This window comes from Lagopus leucura, unplaced genomic scaffold (genome assembly GCF_019238085.1).
Source record: "Lagopus leucura isolate 7727_CA_CO unplaced genomic scaffold, USGS_WTPT01 Super-Scaffold_100028, whole genome shotgun sequence".
Classification (NCBI taxonomy): Eukaryota; Metazoa; Chordata; class Aves; order Galliformes; family Phasianidae; genus Lagopus; species Lagopus leucura.
This window is the reverse complement of record NW_024962279.1, coordinates 2116886-2136495: the sequence shown is the minus strand read 5'-3', so window position 1 is coordinate 2136495 and position 19610 is coordinate 2116886. Positions and strand designations below refer to the sequence as shown.

The following is a 19610-nucleotide window of genomic DNA, read 5'->3' as shown; positions in this document are numbered from 1 at the left end:
AGGCAAGGTACGGGGGAGCTCGGGGAATGGGAGGCGGCCCGGGGGTGCTGGGCTGCCGCCTCTGGGGGGCGAGGCGCCCGACTCCCCGCTCAGGGGCATGTGCCTCTCTTCCTTTGCAGCGAAGCTGCTGGAGAAGCTCAGTGAGTACGAGATCGTGACTCCTACCCGGGTGAATGAGTTGGGAGAGCCCTTCCCCACCGATGTCCACTTCAGGCGGAGGCGGCGGAGCACCAACGCTGCCCCCGACGCCTGGATGGCCGCCGCCTCCTCATCCTCCTCCCCTAAGGCTCACTACAGGCTTTCCGCCTTCGGGCAGCAGTTCCTCTTCAACCTGACGGCCAGCTCGGCCTTCATCGCCCCGCTCTTCACCGTCAGCATCCTGGGCGAGCCCGCCGCCGAGCAGCGGAACCTTTACGCCGAGGCTGCGGACACCGACGTGAAGCACTGCTTCTACCGGGGGCACGTCAACGCCCGGCCGCGGCACACCGCCGTCATCAGCCTCTGCTCCGGGATGGTGAGCCCCGGGTCCCGGCCCCGCCGGGCGCCCAGCGGCGGCGAACAGGGGCGGAAGCGAGGAGGAGGAGAAGGAGGAGCAGGCGAGGGAGGGTGGGCAGAGGGAATAGGAGCCGGCCCCATCCCGTAGCCCCAGTCGAGGGCGGGGGAAAGGGGCCGGCCCGCCCCGGTTTGGTCTTTCTCGCAGCCCACTTTTATTATCCCGTCGGATTGGGGGAAAGCCCTTCTGCTCCGCGGGTTTTGGGGCAAAAGTGCCACCCAGCGGCACCCCACCACGGAGATCACCGGGTGGGGAGAGCCCTATTGTAGAGCCCCCATCAAACCGCCTGACACCGACGTGCGTCCCTAAATCTGGAGCGATGGCTGAGGGGTCCTCAGCAGTGCTGCCCTCAGAGCCTTCCTGCAGTATGGCACAGAGATGTGAGCTCAGAGGAGATGAACGCAGGGTGCCTTGCAGCCCGTCCTGGTGCTCTGCTGCACCAGGGGATGCTGGCAGAGGGAAGAGCAGAAACTGCCCAGCAGTCTCCCAGGTTGTTGCACCCTCCTTGCACCCCCGAGTGCCTGCAAGGCACAGGAAGCAATGACTGCCTTGGGTACTCTCCCGGGAGGTCTCTGCTGGTCACTCTCCTACCAGGGCATCCCAGGCTGACCATGTCATGCTGCTTCAGCTCCAGCCCCCGTCCCAGCAGGTTAGGCTGGGGCCTGAGCTGGGCTGGTGCACATGTGTGCCTGAGCAGGCCTTCCTCCAGCACTATATCCCATGTAGTTATCCTGTTTCCTAGCCTAGGATGGCTAACAAGATGCTTTTGTCCTGGATGTTTTGTGGTTGTTTTTTTTTTTTTTTTTTAACCTCTCTGTATTCATATTCATATACAACTAACTGACAGTGCTTCCATACTGTGCACTAAAGCAGTGCACAGGGATTTCACTGTCTGGATGCCTCTCGTGGGTCCTCACATCTGAGTTTAAAGCCTGTTTCACGGAGAGCTGCTGCATGAAAAAATGGTGCAGTATGTTAGGGTTGTGCTGGAGCATTATGTCTCCTTGGGCAGGAGTGGTTCAGTCACTGGCATAGGGACAAGGTCTGGCAGGCGTCCCCCTCTCATATTCCCTCCTACAGATTAAAACCTTGCTTTTTGAAAGCTTCAGAGGGACTGCTGAAGGAGGCAGGGCCTGAGCAGTGTGATGGAGAGCTGCATTTCCAGCCTGTGCATTCACAGGGGTTGTTGCAGACCCAGCTCACCCACCTCCCTTGTTTAATGTTAGCCTACTGCATGGCTTGTCATTGACCCTGTCCTTCTCTGTCCCTCTCAGCTAGGCACATTCAAGTCTGATGATGGGGACTATTTTGTAGAGCCACTGCTGTCACTTGAGCAAGAGTATGAAGAAGAGCACAACAAGCCACATCTCGTCTACCGACATCGGACACCTCCAACCAACTCTTCAGGGGACAGGCAGACTTGTGATACTCCAGGTACTCATTTTATTACTGTTCTTAATGACTTGGCCCTTACGAAAGAGAGCTGATTTGCAGTAAAATATCACCAGGTTTGTGTGGGGTAGAAGAGATGTGAGGTTGAGGATTCTTCTGGAGATGGTTCCGCATGCGCTTGGAAGAGGCTTGCAGTGGTACTGCTGCCCTGAAGAGACGTGTGTGCCTGTGCTTTCTAGTAATTGGTTATGAGGAAGTTGTGGTCAGGAAAAAAATGTTATGGTTTCTGTTTCATCCCTGCTGTAAGGTTGGCAGGAGATCCTTCGGGCTGTCATGCCACAACTATCCAATGAGCCTTTTAACCTGCTTTCTGTTCCCACCTCCATGTAATTCCTAACCATCCCAATCTGATTTGCTCTCTGTCTCAAATTCTGTTTCTGTCCTTTTGATGACATTGGCTTGGTCTTGCTGTGTCCCCACTCGCCAGACCTGGCTGCAAGTTGCAATGTCTTATTTCTTTATAATGAAAATGAAAAGGTACTACCACCAACCCTGGCAGTTCTGCCCTTATTAATCACTTTTCCATGGTTCATTCTCAAAGGCTCTCTTTTTTTTTTTTTTTTTTTCCCCTGTGGCCCTTCCTCCACCAGCACCATCTCCCTGACCTCTACACTCCCTTTTTCTAGTCTTTGCACATATGAAAGAGCACAAGCCTTTTTATCTCCTCTTCACATGCCTTGGTGAGCAATAGCTTTGCTCCTACTGTCCCTATTATCTGCAGTGGCCTCCTGCTGCTCTGTGCCTCCTTGACTTCCTGATTTTCACAAGTAATCCTCTCCTTTGGCAGTAAGGAACCTAAGTTCTCTCTGAAGAAGTTTACTCCTTCAGTGCCCCGTTTCACCTGCTGTCTCTCCCTCTTCCTTTGGCCTGAAGCTAGATCTGCAGGAGCTGCAAAGCCTAAATAGAGTAGACCTTGACTGGCTTCCCTTGCGTGGGCTGAGAGTCTCTCACATGCTGCAGAGCAGGTGGAGTTCCTCAGGAAGCAAAATTAGCACAGGAAGAGAAATGTGGTGCTGGACTTGGTTTGTATTTAGCAGGTGTGACTGGTTTGGCACCTGTACCTGTGGACTGTGGCCATGCTGTTGAGTTGCTCTTGTGCTTTGTGACAGTTTAGAGCTGATGTGCTAATGGCATGTGTTTCATCTAGAAGACATGTAGATATGTGTCCACATGCAAACATGTACTGGGGGACAGTGGTGCCTCTCACAAGGCTGTTGTTGTCTGTTCTTCCAAGGGTTGCTGCTGGACTATGCCATTCTGGTTTCTCTCTTCCAGCTGTTTCTGCTCCCTTCTTTGAGATCAGATGCAGGAGACTCAGAACAGTTGGAAAGAAACACGGTATCTGGCACAATTCATCAGTAGCCCTTGGAGGAACGGAGCAGCAGATCACAGGACTCATTGAACTAAAGGTAGCTGGGAGGGCAATTGCTTGACTCTGTGTAGTTATAACAGCTCACTGTATTTCTCCCCCTACTCCCTCCTTATATCATAGAATCATAGAATGGTTTGGGTTGGAAGGGACCTTTATGATCATGTAGTTCCAGCCCCCCTGCTGTAGGCAGGGGCACCACTCTATATGTATCATATATGAAGAGCATAGCTTTTCGTAAGAAGAAAAATATTGCTCTTCACAAGTGTAATACTCTATCCATGATATTACCTTCATGGTGTACCTATGTTCTCTTCTTTTCCAGAATACTTCTTGCTTGTCTTTCTTTCCTTTCTATTTTCAGTTGTTTGCTGTAGTGGAAGGAGGAGGTGTTTGCCTTCCAAATGCAGGTGTAAGAGTTCCAGGTAGCCATGGTGATAGCTTTGCTTTCCACCCCATCGTCCTCACCTTTGTCTCTTCTCCTTACTGCCATCCCTACCGTTGGAAGGGAGTGTTCTTTTGCTCAAAGAGGAAATTCATGCGAGGGAAGTCCAAGGTACCCACCCTACAGTGAGCATGGGAGATCGCCTTGCCAGGCAGCGGGGCTGTTAACAACGACCTTCTGATGGTGTTCTTCCTGGAAATGATTAATAAGCCACGCATTGTGTGCCCTTACTGTGATGATGTAATTGTGGACTGCTTGTGGTGTTCAGGAAAAGTGTCCCTTGTGAGCTGACTGATAGAGTGAGTAGAAGGCTTCATTTCCAAAGGCCTCCTTTGTGCTCGCTTTTCGTTTTCAGCATCCTCAGGTCAACTTAGAAGAACAGGTATTTGATTTTGCTAAATTTTAATTAGCAGCTTCTGATAATTGTGTAGGTGCCCTGACAGGCAGGACTCTGTGGAAGTTCTGAAAAAAGGCTTTTCTCCTCTGAAAGCTGATGGATACCAAATGCATAAACTCATGTAGCACACCAGCAGGGTCCCCGGCAATGCACTTCAGCCGTCTGGCGTACAGCTCAGCAGCTGCAGTGAACACTTTGGACAAAGTTTTCCTTAGGGTAACGAGTCATGTCGTTTCAGTCATAGGAAATGGTGCAATTTCTCCTCCTTCCCTTCTTTTAGTTACTACCGTGAATCAATTTGTCATCTGGCCGAGGATCTGGCAGAATAATTAGCTGTGCTTTCCTGAGCAGCTCTGTCAGGATGAAGACTTGGCCAGGCAGCCGGCGTGACGTCACTGGGTGCAGCACCGCTACCACCCATCGCTTCACCATAGCGAGCTCTTCCGATCCATATTATTAATATCTGCCCTTTTGAGGTGGGGGAGGAAGAGAAAAGATATTCCGATCCTAAAAAAAGAAGAGAAGGAAGTTGCTCATTGCAGAGCTGGAGTGCAGAGCTTTCCTGAAGCTCTGCAGAGGAACCATCTGACTGGGATGATAAAAGGCACGGAGTCACATCCTGGGGTGCTGTGGGATGCTGAGGCTGTGACCAGCTGGCCCTGTGACCTCCTGCTGGGAGCTGCCTGGCAAGACCCTCCCTGGAAGGCACACCTTCAGTTCTGCTGTCTTCTTCTCCCCCTTTTTTTTCTTTAATCTCATATTTCTCATGTTGTTGTTGTCTTAAACTGAGTAACCCTGCCTGTTGGCCACCCCTTGTTCTCGGACAGGTATGGCCTCTATCTACCTGGTGGGCCCCATCTACTACAGCTGCCCATGGCCAGCAGTATAAATGCAAGAGTTGGACATTTTTGCTGCAAGCTCAGCTGTTTCATGGCTCCAAACTTTGCAAATTCCTTGTAGCTTTTACTGTGACCCTCATGCGGGATTCCTTAATGAACTCTTTTGGGCAGCTCCTACTTTGCTCCCACTGTGCTTGCATTTCTGCTCTCCTGATTTCTGCTGTTTCCTCTAGAACTTTGTTAGCTAAATGCCTCCCTGCTCATGCCTCATTTTTCATAATTATTTTATATCGAAGGCCCACCCGTGGCTGAGATGAATAAATCAAGGACTACACATACAGTGAGCATTGGCTATTACCGAGGCTTTCATTTCTGGCCAGCCCTGCCCATCCTGAGGCTGATGTTGGATGTGGGCTCCAGGGCTGGGAGTAAGGAACTTGCACAAAGACCCGGCTCCTTAATGAGAACACTTCAAACAGGAATATCCACTGCAGGCAAAACTCCTCATGCAGAAGCAGCAATAACACTCTGAGGGTGCCAAACTAGTAGGAAGATGATTAGAGCTTTTCCTCTTTTTGGAGGAGAGCCAGAGGGCTGCAGCCAAGGCACAGGCCTTCCAGCAAGGAGTGTTGCAGTGGTGAGATGCTCAATGCAGGCTCCGAGGAGAGCAGGACAGGGCAGATGTTTTATCTGAGCTGGGCTGGCTCTGCCCAGTGTGCTGTGAGGGGAGATGTGAAAGCCCTATGGCTTTGCTTTCGGGGGGGAAAAAGCCCTGTACCGGGCACAGTCTCCAGGCTTGGCACATCCCATTACCTGCCAACAATGGACACAGGAGGGTCCCAATTTCACAGCTGGGTATTTAGTCATAAGGTGTTGAAATAGTCAATTTGCTTTCTTGGGAGGCAGCATTTTGCCTCTGGCTTCTGCAGCCAGGCATGGCTGGTCTGGGAAGTCATGACCCATGTACTGGTTTGTGCAAGGAGGAGGAGAGAAGTGCATGTAAGCTGTGTTGAGAAAGTGGCTGTAGTGAGTATAAGACAAATTAACAGTGTGAACCAGATAGTGCTGCTGAGCTAGCGTGACGCAGGAATGAAAGGTAATATGTCACTGATTTTTTTGTTGTTGTTGATTAATGAGTAATTTGTAATAGATTACTCTTTTGTAGTAACTTTAACAACCCTTGCCACTGAGCACGGCACTGGGGAGTCACCAAAGCAAGGAGGTGCAACCCTGTGCCTTGGGTGATCACATGCATGGTGCTGCCAACTCAGTGACTGCAACCTCGCTCCTGTGTGATAATTAGCATCCACCTACTCAGCCCTTGCTGGTGGTTGTTGTCTCTTCTGAGAGACATGGGAGGTCATTGGTGGATCACGGCGCAAGCATCCTGCTGCCATGACCCCAGTGCTGTGGCTGGGGGATGTGGTGGGAGCTGGGTGCCATGGGTAGAGCCTTGCTTTGTCCCGTCTTGTGTTGTGAGTTAGTGTTGTATCTCCTGCCTGTGTCTGTTGTGAGGTGTGCATCATTGTGAGAAATGACTCTGGTGAGGGATGGGGCTGAAGAGGGCAGCAGTGGAATGTCTCACAGGCATTTTGTTGAGCACTTATAATTTTTACATTCTGATTTTATACAGGTGGAAACCTTGAATGTGTTTTCCATAGGGCTCAGTGTTCACAGTCCTGCTAGTTTTGAAACCCTGGATGCTTTGCATCAAACTGGGAAAAGCCTCTTCACATTTTTGCTGTTTCTTTTGGTCTGTTTGTCTTGCCTCCAGCCATGGTCTTGTTTTGGTTTTCAAGCCCGTGATTCCAGCAGTATTTCACATGCTGAGGTTTTTGGTTTCCAGGCAGGTCTTCAGGCAAGTTCTGTACTGCTGGATCTCACGTAACTGGGGTTGCAGAAGATCTGCAGGGAGGTTTTCCTAAGCCTTTGCTTCCAGGTTGAGCAATCCTTGAGCTCTTTCAAAAGTCTGTTTAAGCTGTCAGCTCTGCTTTTGGCTTCAGGGTAATACATTGACTTCGTTCTTTCCTTCTGAAAAGTTTATCACTTTAAGGAAGTGAGCTGTAATTTATAGTAAGAGAGTAATTATTTCAGGTTTCCTTCCCTCCCAAAAGCAGCAAACGAGAGTTATGTCACAGGTCCTTATGCTAATGTAATTAATTCTATTTCTGGCCTCCCATTGAGGTAATAGCACAGCAACAGCCAACTACTGCTTAGTTAAATGGGCCTGGGATGTCCAACACAAGCCTTTCCCATACTGAGATGGGGAAGGGATTGGGCTGTAATGTTTGTGCTATCTCACTGCGGTGTGAGTGAAATAGGACTTAAACAGGCTTCGGTATAAAAGAATTGGATCACCATTACTGATGCAGATCCTGTAATTGCAAGTGCATTTGTTGTAAGCCAGGTACATGCCTTTTGTTGTTATTTGGCAAGAAAGGTTGTTTCTGTAACAGTGGAAGACCAGCGCTATGACACATTGGTATTGATTGATTATTGTTTTGCGATTTCCATGTGGTTAAGTTATTCTCCTGGAATCAAAAGCGATGTCCTTGCAGTTTTGCAACTACTGTTGCATTGTCTCTGAGGATGCCTGCTGAAGAAGAGGGGTGGGTGAGGCAGGGAGCTGTTACTTTGGTATTTTCCATCTCTACCCCCTGGCATATCCTAATGAAAACAAACATGCTGACTGTTCTGTGGCTTTTCTTCCCACATGCCTGTATTGTCATTAACAGCATCCCTGTGGCCAACTGCTAGGCCAAGTTTCTTTCTTCCTAACGGGATATTTGTTCTCATTACATGGAGTGCCAGCAAAAAGATGCGGTGATCTCAGTGTTGTTTTTTACTGATGTTGATTGGTACTGCATGGTTTGAGGTGTCACTAGATGTGAAATCTGTTTTGTTGCTGTGGCCACCAAACAGGAGTCTTATACATTGAAAGTTGCATAAAGAGCAAGGCAGTGAGCACAGGGCTTGGGTACTCAGGGCAGAGGCCAGGCCCAGCAAGTGCATCTTTGGAAGCTCTGCTGACAGATTTGGTGAGCCCAAAGGCAACAGTCCCAGCTGGTGTTCAGGTGTGCTGGCACTCCTGAAGCAGTGGGTTATGGAACTGGTACGAGTGAGTTTCTGTGCTGTAACTGTGTCAACCATCCTTTAAACCAATTTTGTATCAGTTCAGTGGTGCTTTTGTGCCTTGCAGTTGTGAGATGCAGCTGTTTAATTATTTTGTCTGTAAAATCACCTTGAATCATTTTCCCCCATGTGCTCAACTTGCGTGTGCCTTCAAAAGGCAATTTACTGGTTTGTTCATTAATCTAGTTCCTGTCTGCTGTGCAAAATTGATAGCTTTCACGTACAACTTCTACCTTAGGCAAAGAAAAATTCTTTAAAGCTAGAATGCATTCTCTCATACTCATACATCATTAAGAAAGGAAATGTCAGGAGTATGTGTGGTCCTTGGCGCTTGGATGATGTAAAAACAGAGAACATTTTTCTTTCAATGGGACATTGATTGGTTCTAACTGCAGGAAGGAGGGTGGGATCATGCCAAGGTTGAGTTCAGCATCTCTACTGAAGTCTTTTTCTTGGCCTCCTCTACAAGATGGGAGACTTAGCAGGACTGTAGGGTGGGCTGGTGGGACTGCTCTGCATCATCTAAACTGCTTATGGAGCTGCAGTGTTGCTTGCTGGCCTTTGCATAATTTATGACAGATGCCAGGCAATGGACTTGTCCTCCCAAAGCATCACAGTATTGAAGTGGAGCAAAGCAAGGTCCTCACTTCCCCTTGCCTCACACTTCCACCCTGGCTGCTGTCCCAGTGGGGCGAGAAGCTGCCAGCAGCCAAGGGAGCTGTGCTGTGCTCTGGGTTGTGCTGCTGTAACAGTGAGGTTGCGATAGACGCAGCAATGGCAGTGGCTTCAGCAGCCACTGTTGAAACCACTTTAGGCAGAAAATTTGGGCAAGTTGACTGTGGCCGGAGCTTGTACCAAGGCTCTGGGCGCAGATGGGGCGCAGGCTGCTGCAGGGAGCCTGGCTGAATCTTGATCTGCTTAACGAAGGTGTGCAAAAAATAGTTAACTTCCAGACTGTGGTGTTATCATCTGCAGGGCTGGATCAGAGCAGTTCTATGCATGGTACAGTACAGCCACAGAATAGCAAAATTCACGTTAAAAATCCTTTCTATCAGGGAGTGGTCATTAATGTTATTAGCTCAAGAAATAGATTATTTTTCCCTCTTCTGCTTTCTCTTATTTTTTTTCTTTCCTTCCCTTGCCATGTGCAGCTCTCATGAACTTGGAGCTGAGCTGGAATTGCTCTCATTGTCACATGTCTTATTTAATTGTGCAAATTGCTTTCTATTCCAAGGACAAGTTAATGCAGAAATGGAAAGGATTAGAACTGCTGATTGCTGTTTCTTTTAATTTTTGGTTTTAGCATAACAATAGCTACTATTTCAAAAGCAGTCCCTGGCTCTGCCTTGTCACCCTTCCATGCAGGGAAAGTACTGGGGTAGGGCCTGATTCTCCCCTGCCCTCTCCCTCAGGAATGATCCAGTAACCATTACTCAGTGGGGATCATCTGTAAATCAATCCCATGAACTCTGGGCTGAGGCTTCTTGAGCAAGCCAGCATAAATAACACTGGTTGGAAGATGCCATCAGGAAGGGACGTCCCTGTTCACAGTGAATGTCACAGGATTGGATGTATTTTTTAAGTTTCACGTAATAAAAGGAAGAAACCAAGCTTAAAAAAAAAAAAAAGAAGAAAAAAAACATAGACGCTTTCAGGTTTGTCTAAAGACAGTGCAACTACTGAGTGTTGCCTTAGAAAAGCAAACATTAAAATGGACATTATCCCAATAGCTTTTAACCACTTTGGAAATTAGTATTAGGTGTTGAATGAGAGCACAGGCTAGCTTTGTACTTGAATTATTGGTCCGTAGTTTGCGTGGTTTTCAAGTGTTTCTCTGCTCATTAGGGTTTTGTTTCTTCAGCAAATTAAAGAAAATGTTTGGATACTTAAACCCACTCAATCACTGCCATGTGTAGGTAGATGTTTTTCAGGTCATCTGCCAAGGCTGAGAGCTTGCCAAGCAAATGGTTTTGCTTCCTGATTTCTGTAAATATATTAAAGGCAAAACCAGGTGGGAAAGTATCACACCCTGTTGTGCGTTGCGGTGGGAAGCTGGCGTCATAAAATTATAGTTTTCTTGTGTGGCGTGGGAGTTTTCCACTCATGCTTAATTAAACTGCAGCAGGCTGCCCCATTCAGGAAAAGCATTTCTGTTGTGTTGTGGCAGTCGTAACAGCGTGAGAGATCAGCAGCATCAGGCACATGAGGTGCTGGCAGTCCTGTGTGCAGCTCCCAGTAAGGCTGGCGGGAGTTTTCACGCATGGGTTGAGAGCAGTACACTGCCATTAGGGTTTAATCTTTTACAGGTGAATGTGCACCAGCCCTGAGTGCAGTTATATGCAAGATGGGTGAAGATAACACTTGCTACTACCAAAGTCCAGGAGGTGCTTTACGTGCAGGGTATCCCCAATCAATTACACTTGGTTTTACTGTAACTAGTTTGGCAAACATGCTATACATGACTGGTATCCGGATATCGCGCTCTAAGTGCTGGAGCAGCTTCATACATGGAAAAAATATGTTCACTTTTGAAGGGATGAGTTGTGTGTTGGATTGAGGGGACACAATGATGTTGTACCAGCATTGTGCAAGACTTCTGTAACAAGGAAAAAGGTGGCTTTCCTCTGTGCTGGGCAGTGCAAGCCTGGTGAGCATGAATTAATTCCTTTGAATATCTCCAATGTAACAGGTGCAACCACGATGAGTCCTTGACTTTTCCCTCTTCTTTTGCATTCCTCCACACTGAGGGCTGAGCATCTTGCAGTCCCTCATGCATTCTTTCCTCAAGTACCTGACTCCTTTGGAAGTTAGTTGTTTAGGGGGAAATTAAAGCGACTGGCCAAGGGCACTGAGGGAAGGCACACAGCGTGCAGGGGACTGGGAGAAGAGCTGAGGTTAGCACTTTCTCCACCCTCTGGTCTTCCTCTCACCTATAAGTTATTTGTATGCAGAGTTGGCTTCCCGCACTGATTGGCACTGCAGAAGTCAGGATAATGTCACGGTTGCCCACGAAGCCATGCCAGCATGAGAGCAAACCTTGCCAGCACAACAGCATTGATTAGTGCAGAGGAACTAGGGCAATCCAATTATAACCACAAATGCCATTGGCTTTCTCAAATTCTTACTCGAATAACTGTGGACTTTCTGCTGTGTTAAGGTGGTCTGGCCAATATCGAGAAAAGGGGAGTTCACAAAGCTTAGCTAGTGCAGAGTAAATGGAATTTAATTCTTAAATACTCCACTGTCTATTTACATGTGGGGAAAAATAACAGTTTTTTTGGATGGATAGATGTTAGCCAACCCCTTTGCCTGCCGTGATATTACAGTTTGTATTTCATAGTTCTTTTTTTGGAAATTATTACCAAATATCCTAGAAGGAAACTACACATCAAAAATAGCCAAGAAGTTTCTTATCATTCAAATCTTGTTTGAACATTGAATATTCCTTTGTTCCCTAATATTATGCTTCCTCTAACCTACTCAGCAGGTCAGATAAGGAAATGGGATATTTTTCACCAGCATGACTAAATTAAACTAAAGCTACAAAGACTGCGAGGGCTGTAGCCTGGAGTCTTAGATGAGTCGTTCAGATCTGGCTTTATATTAAATGCAGAAGCGAACAGACTCTCGTGGATGAATCACATTCAATTAGCAACTTCCTATGATGAAATGATTAAAAATTAAGTGGCATCAAATAAGACTGATTTTGCTCTTACATTTAAATAATGCTATAATTACACACTAATCAGATGGTAAATCTTAATTGTACATGTTCCATATGTTTTATTTGCCTGTTCTCCCTCTTTACTCTGTCGTCTTTGTGTCAGCATGGAATATATTTTCAGGCTGCTTTTATGTTTGGCCTAATTGAATATCAAAAGCAGTATATGTGAAACTTCCTGAATTCTATTCTTTAGCCAGTGGCAGCTGTGCTATTAGATGACCTTTACCATTCCTGTAGCACGGAATAATAAAGGAAGGGGGAGAATTGAAGCCCAGCCATGTTATTGTTAGAGACAGAAATAAATCATATATAATTGCTTCACTATGAAGGCCAAATCCTGCCGTCCTTCATGCCTGAGCTAGAAATACAGGATTTGAACCTTTGTTTCCTGTGGTTTCCTGGCCACCTTGGACGTGCCCAGAATCCCCACACTATGGTGGCTAATTACCATCATTGGACTTGGGGCAAATGAGTCCAACCACATCCTGGGTCCTACGGTGGCCCCACTGCCTGAAAACCATCGCTTGCAGTGTCATTGGCTTCAGTGAGGTTACCTAAGCCTTTAAAAGTTAACAAAAGCCTCAGATTTCGGACAGCCTGGGGGGCTTCCACACAGGGCTTCTGCTATGGTTAGCTGTTTAGAACAAGTTTGCTTAATGGTTGGTTGAAGTAAATAGATATTGTGACATAAAATGCATGGATTATCACCTGTATTCGCTCCAGGATGTACTTTATGTTTGTCTGCTTTTTAATCATAGATCATGAACATAGTCATAAAAAGAACAAGCGGAAACACTGGAGAAAACAATGGGTAGAAAGCAGCTTATTATCTGACACGGAAATGTTGAAACACAGCCTGGAAGTGAATCCGTTTTCTGCAGATAGCAATGAGACAGGGAATGTCAGTGAGAAGAAGAGCCACAGAAGAACAAAGCGGTTCCTTTCCTACCCTCGATTTGTGGAAGTGATGGTGGTAGCTGACAGCAGGATGGTTGCCTACCATGGGGCTAATCTGCAGCACTATGTCCTAACGTTAATGTCAATAGTAAGTATTCAGCTGGGCAGAGAGGTTCGCCCACTGTGCCCAAAGATCTTACTTTGGGCTGAATTTTTGTGTGATACCAGCAGTTTGCCTCAGCTAGGTATGGAGATAATGCCAAGATCAAACATGCATTGTCTTACTTGCTTCTTGAATAACATTGAGTATTTCTTCTTAAAACAGGTGGCTTCCATCTACAAAGACCCAAGCATTGGAAATTTAATTAATATTGTTATTGTGAAGCTGGTCGTGATACATAATGAGCAGGTAATGGAAGTGGTTTTCTTCTCCTTCTGTTTACAGTGGCATTTGTAGTGGGCCTTGTGATGAATGAATGAATACTTGCTTCATGTCTCTCGCTTTCTAGGATGGTCCTGCAATATCCTACAATGCCCAGACAACTTTAAAAAACTTTTGCCAGTGGCAGCAATCTCAGAACCACCCTGAAGGAAGTCACCTGCAGCACGATACAGCTGTGCTTGTCACCAGGTATGGTGAATAGTCTCACGAAGACCATAGCCAGCCACATCAGGCTATTAGTATGTCAGAGCTGTAGCTGTGTGAAACATTCTGTTTTCAGTGTGAGCGTAATAACATGCAGTTGTGAAAGCAGTGTGATTATGAGCATAATTGGGATAACACGTCCTCCATAGTTGTGGATGACAAGTTCAGGACTGCCCGGGGACTGACCAAGTTTCAGCATGTGGTGAAACCCTCTGGCTGGGAAGGAGCTGGTTCTGATTTCTGCTGAATGATATGACACAACAGCATGAGGAGGTTTGGTGGATGACCAAGGAGTGTTTATGAATGTTTTTATTCTTGTTCTTGTACTTTAACTCACTGCTTCGTTGAAAATTAATATGTCAGGTCTGTTCTGCTTTCAGACAGGATATATGCAGAGCGCATGACAAGTGTGATACTCTGGGTAAGGAAAACCTTTTCTTTGTAATTTAAAAACAGTGTCAGTTGCCTGTACTGAACTGTGGGCAATGTTTCTTTTTTCTATTGTAAATCTCTGTGTTCTCTTCTAGGTCTGGCAGAGCTGGGCACTGTCTGTGACCCCTACAGGAGCTGTTCAATTAGCGAAGATAACGGGCTGAGCACTGCTTTCACAATAGCACATGAACTTGGCCATGTGTATGTTTTATGTAAATACATTTACATTTAAATAGCTTGAGATTTATGTTAGCTGAGGCTTGCCAGCCAGGCTGTGACTTGGTACCCACTGAGCCTAATTATTTGAGAGGAAATAAATGTACTTGGGTAGAAGGTGTACTACCTAGGAAGATTAAGCTGTGATGTGACTTGGAGGCAGTGGAGTGCTACAGAGTTTATCTTAGAGCTACAAAACCAACAGATCTGTGTTTTGGGAAAGAGGATTTGACAGTATTACACAAAACTCCTAAGCAGGGGAGGAGAGGTAACAAAATATCTTGTTGTCTTGTAATATCTTGTAGTATGTTGTTTCTGCGTGCAGATGTCAGTAGGAACTTCTGCAGCCATGGTGTCTTAGCCATGAGGACAAGCTGGCTTTTTGGCCAAGATTGGGAGGTGCTGAGTGCCTTGGAGAGGACCCATGCAAGAGATGTGAGGATAGCACAGCAGTTATGCAAAAGGGGGATTTACCCAGCACATCTGGCAGCTGGTTGGGATGTATAAATGAGCCTGACCCATCTGCTGAGCCATTTCACTAAGGCAAATCTCACGCTAGTGGGTATGCCCAGCAGAGGTGCTGTCACTCAAGATTCACCTCCTCCAGTGGAAATTCTCTTGACTTTGAGAGTGAGCAATGAGACAATCATTTCAGCTCACGTAGTCTTTTACCCCTAGATAGGGCCCTGTTGGGAAGCTGGTTCAGTGCAACCTCACGCCTGGTTTGCAGCGGAAGCCTGTAGGTGTGGGATGGATGAGTACTCAGGAACAGATTGCTTGTTGTTTTACACTCCCCTTTTCTGCATGGAGGGCTGGTTCAGATGTTCTATTTTTAACATCAGTAGCATTTGTTTAAATGAGATTTCCTGACAAAGTTGCCCAAGGCTTTGCTTTCCTCACACCTCAGCTGTGGCTAATTCCCTCGCTAACATTGCCTCAGTGTTGCTGGGGGGTTAGCAGTGCTCCCAAGCAGGAAATGCCTCTTTGCTCTTTTGCAGGGAGCAGAGGCAAGGTGGTTCACTGGAGGTAATCTTAATGGGATATAAACTCCCCGGCCTTCAGGCACGGGATCACACTGGGTCATTTCCCCTTTTCTACTTCAAACAGCAAAGCAGTTTAAGCCTTTCTGTCTCCGTCGCATATTTGCCGCATTCTTCAAAACATCATGTGCTGCAAACTTCATGTGGGTTCGTGCTGATATTCGATGGCATTTTGTAAACCTGCCACATAAAGTGTAGGAGCCAAGTCTGTCCCCATTGCAGCCCATTTCACAGCCTGCATAGGGTGCAGCCCATGTACATGAGGGACTTTGGGCTCTGGTTTTCAGTAGGCTCGAGTCATCCCTCTCTTTTGGGGACTTACGCTTGGCTTTTTGGCTCAATTCCAGAGAACTTGCCATTTTTGTGAAGGTGAAGACAGGGTCTGGACCATCAGCTGGAAATGAAACCACAGCTGCAGTTGTGTTATTCTGAGCTCCCAAAGGACTTGTCTGGCTGAACATGGGCAGTGGAGAGCTTAGCAGGGTGCTGCAGGGCAGTGCTAGGAATGCAAATGTTCTGAAAGCATTTCAGTTGTGCTTGTTGATGCTTATGAATATGTGAATGTTAATACTTTTATTCTGTAGTGCCTATTTGCAGGGAATCTATGAAAATCTATTGGGTTTACTTAGTTTGCACTATTGCTCATTCTATGCTGGGTACTTGCTCTTCAGATTTTCTTCAATTGAATTTGTCACTGTTGTGTATCTCTTAGATTTAATATGCCTCATGATGACAATCATAAGTGCAAAGAAGATGGAGGTAAAAATCAACAGCACGTCATGGCACCAACACTGAACTTCTACACCAATCCATGGATGTGGTCAAAATGCAGTAGGAAATACATCACTGAGTTTCTGGAGTAAGACTTTCCCTGTGTGTTTTTTGGGCTGTTTTTCGCATGTGCCTGTATCCCATGGGGTTCTTCAGTTAATGTGAAATCCTGGTGTCCAGTGTTTGGAGGAAATAAGAGGGATTTGTGTGTGCATACATCCTTTACATAGAACAGGAATGCAGCTCTGGCATCCAGTCCCTGCCAGTTCAGCCTCGTGATAAGCTGGCAAGGACTGGCCTGTCTAAGGGAAGGAATAAGTCTTCCCCCATGGATGTTGCTCTTAAGGAATGTGTGTTCTCCTCTAACCTGAAGAGTGAGTTTTCCAAGTCCTGTGGCCCACATACAGGGCTATATTTTAGGAGGCAGATTGAATCTGCCTTTCTGCTCCGGAGGTCAAGCTAAACACCTTGCTCTAGTCCATCATGGAGACACTGTTGAAGGAGCCCTCAGGTCAGCTTGGTGCACAGTGATCACTCACTTTGCCATGATGCCTTCCATGAGATGTGATGGGAAGCAGAACAAGACCCACAGTGGTGCCATGGCAAAGCTGGAGGCCCGATCCTTTGGGTGCTGATCAGTTATTTTTGTTCTAAATCTGTTCTAAGGCTTGCTCAGAAATCAAAACCATGCTCAGACCTGCTTTTGTGAGGGTAGCTGGCTGCACTGTGGTATAAAGTTGTTAGCACAGCATGAGGAAGGGACAGTGAATGGGGAAGCAGCTTCCTACGCTCCTGTGCTGGAGCCTGCAAAAGCTGTTCAACTTGGGAAGCCTGGTACCCATCTGCCCTGAGGCCAGTTCAGATAAACACCGATGGATTGTAGTCTCACCACCTCCTGTTTAACGCCATTTTTCTGCTCTGTGTTGTAGCACTGGCTATGGGGAATGTCTGCTTGATGAGCCTACATCAAGAACTTATGCTTTGCCTCAGCAGCTCCCGGGGCTCATTTATGACGTCAATAAACAATGTGAGTTAATTTTTGGACCCGGATCCCAAGTGTGCCCATATATGGTAAGTGCACTTCCACACTTTGGTCTTTCTGGTGTTGCCAGAGCGTAATATGTCTGCCCAGGGTTGGGTGAAGAGGGTAAGGGGCTGGTGTGAAGGCTGCTCCCACCAGCTGGTCCTTGGTTTCCCTGGCTGCAGAGATGGGGCTAGCCATGAAGTTACCGTCGAGCTTGTGATTAAGTGATGGATCCTAGGAGGATAATTTCATGAAGGGCCATCTATCCTGTAGGGCGTGTGGCACATAAGAAGAATTTATTCATATTTTGATGTTTTCAATATCTTAAGCAGATGCAGTGCCGGCGACTTTGGTGCATTAACATTGATGGTGCACATAAGGGATGTCGTACCCAGCACACGCCTTGGGCTGATGGGACAGAGTGTGAGCCTGGAAAGGTCTGTAACACCTGGTGGTTTGCATTTCCTGGGGGTCAGGCTGAGTGTATCAATCAAATATCCCAATAATGTGATTAAAACACACCGCACAGCATAAAAGCAGGTTTAAAGCAGGTATTCTTTTTTGGAGTGCTTATTTTTTTTAAATTAATGCCCTTGAGTGAACTCTTGAGCAAAACTTCTGCGAAGTTTCCTAATGCTTTTATTAGAAATTTCCTATGTGATGTGAGTAATTAGTAATTTTGCTTAACATAAATTTGCCAACTGGCTTCTCGTCTTGGCAACTTCAGAGTAAAATATAGAACTGGTTGACATTTTCTTTGTGGAACAGTTCTGGCAATAATTCATAGAAACTTTCAATTTCCATGTGCAGTGTTAGCTTCCAAGTAGCATTGTGGTTTCTAAATGAGTGTTTAGTTTTCAGTCATGCAGATCTCAAGAAAAATAGTTGGAAAAGAATTATTATTTTTTATTGAGATACTTGCATTTTTTGAAGAAATGTAACTGGTTTCCCTCATTTCTGTCTGAAGAAAAGGTTTTTCCATCCAGCTCTAATAAGAAGCGTGCCATTAATCTAAAAAGCATACCTCAAAACTTTGCTTTTGTGACTACTAATGGTAAAGAGTTGAAGTTTTCAATACCTAGGAAGACTCAACATCTTAATTCATAGTTCTTGAAATGTATTTTAATCAAAATGTATCTTAGATGTTATCTTAGATATAATTTTCTATAAAAGCTATGGATCTGAAAAGTCATTTGTTCAACCAACTTAACTGATGTCATTCAAGACAATGGGCCAAATGTATCAATTTGCCTTCCTTTCTCGTGGAAAAGAGCAGTCAATACAGCTGTTTTTGTTGCTGAGGCTGTGCATTAGAGATGTGGTTGGAAATCCTACTCCTGTGCTATTCTTTGGAGCCAGTGGCTCACCAATATTTACTGCTTTGGTGTAAAATCTCCCCTATTTTAAGAATCAGGGTAAACCTTGTTATCCCAGGAGTTCCTCTGACTTCTTGTGTCCCTTCTCTTCTTGAGAAGACCTTGTGTCATCAACTTCTCTGTGTGTGAGGTTGGGCTCTGTTTGCCATTGAAATCTCAGAAATAACTGTTTTTGTTTTGAAATTCCAAAAACTGGGCTGCAGTCTTCTTCAGACAAGCCTTCAGTTACCTTCAGAGATTGCCCAGAGTGATACTCAAGCATCTACAGTTGAGCACACTTTTAGTTGGGAGGCTGTGTGCATCTGCATGGATCTTAAAGCCTCTGCACTGGAAAACATTTTACTCCACAGATTTAGCCAATCTGACAAGGGTAGGGAAATTTAGACAAATGTGACCTGAACTTCTTAACTGAGAACCGAAGGGCCTCTTAAGAAAAAACAACACACACCAATTATGTTTAGGCATTTGAATGTACTCTCAATAAAAGGGCTTTATGGAGTAATTCTCGTATCTCTCTGTTGATCTAATTCAAGCTTAAGGTTTGAATCATCATAAACTCTCTCCTCATAAGTGTTTTCTTGGTCTTGTGAAGTGCTGAGGTGTGATTCCAGAGTGCTTTTCCTTGGAATAAATCACTATTTTGGTACTTAGGGCGGCCAGAGGCCCCATCAAACTGCTGCTTGCTGACTAATGCCTTGCCTCAAGCCTACGTATTTAAAGTCCAGGATACATGGGTTGGCAGATGGAGAAAATACCATGCCTTTTTTATGGAGATATCTTTGGAAATGAGGGAGCCTGAAAAGCTAAGACCAGTCTAGCAAAAATAGCTGGGTTGGAGATTTAATCAGGCTCTAAATTTATTCTTAATTCAGGGGTACTAAAACAACACTGGAGCATTAGCTTATGCATATTTTGCATGTGAGGACACTGAATGTGATACCACTAACCCAAGCAATGAGCCCAGCCCGGAGTTTGGGTGAATACCATTCCTGATGGCTTACAGTGTTACACAGCACCGATGCATTACGGGTTAGAAATAAATCACTGTGCCACAAAGAAAGAAAACAAAGAGGGTCGTAAACTTGGGCCTCGATCTCTTGTGGGTTTTGGGGTTGTTTGAAGAATGGTAAAAAAAAACAGTAGATGGAGGGTAATCATTTCTGTCTCCTGCCTTATGGGCAGCAGGTAGCGTATATGTTATGCATGCATGAAGCTTCACAGCACTTGTCTGCCCCCTGCTAATCTATTCAGCCGGAGTCAGCCCATGGATGGGAGCTGGATTTGGTGAATTATCTAA

At 46.0% G+C, this 19610-nt stretch overlaps 1 protein-coding gene across 4 annotated transcripts in view; it reads left to right on the top strand.

Annotated features, from left to right (window-relative positions):
• The first annotated feature begins 82 nt into the window (after nt 1–82).
• Nucleotides 83–19610, top strand: part of ADAMTS9 (ADAM metallopeptidase with thrombospondin type 1 motif 9) — a 63348-nt gene continuing 43820 nt past the window's right edge. For 2 of the 4 annotated variants that reach the window (XM_042880927.1, XM_042880926.1), the window contains exons 1-10: nt 83–514; nt 1828–1987; nt 12670–12956; nt 13134–13217; nt 13318–13439; nt 13835–13875; nt 13982–14087; nt 15855–16001; nt 16843–16984; nt 17270–17374. In XM_042880927.1, the coding sequence (XP_042736861.1) occupies nt 98–514; nt 1828–1987; nt 12670–12956; nt 13134–13217; nt 13318–13439; nt 13835–13875; nt 13982–14087; nt 15855–16001; nt 16843–16984; nt 17270–17374 (1611 nt within the window). In that variant the 5' untranslated portion in view covers nt 83–97. Of the gene's footprint in view, nt 515–1827; nt 1988–12669; nt 12957–13133; nt 13218–13317; nt 13440–13834; nt 13876–13981; nt 14088–15854; nt 16002–16842; nt 16985–17266; nt 17375–19610 lie in introns of all 4 variants that reach the window. The other 2 variants (XM_042880925.1, XM_042880928.1) reach the window with 1 other exon arrangement.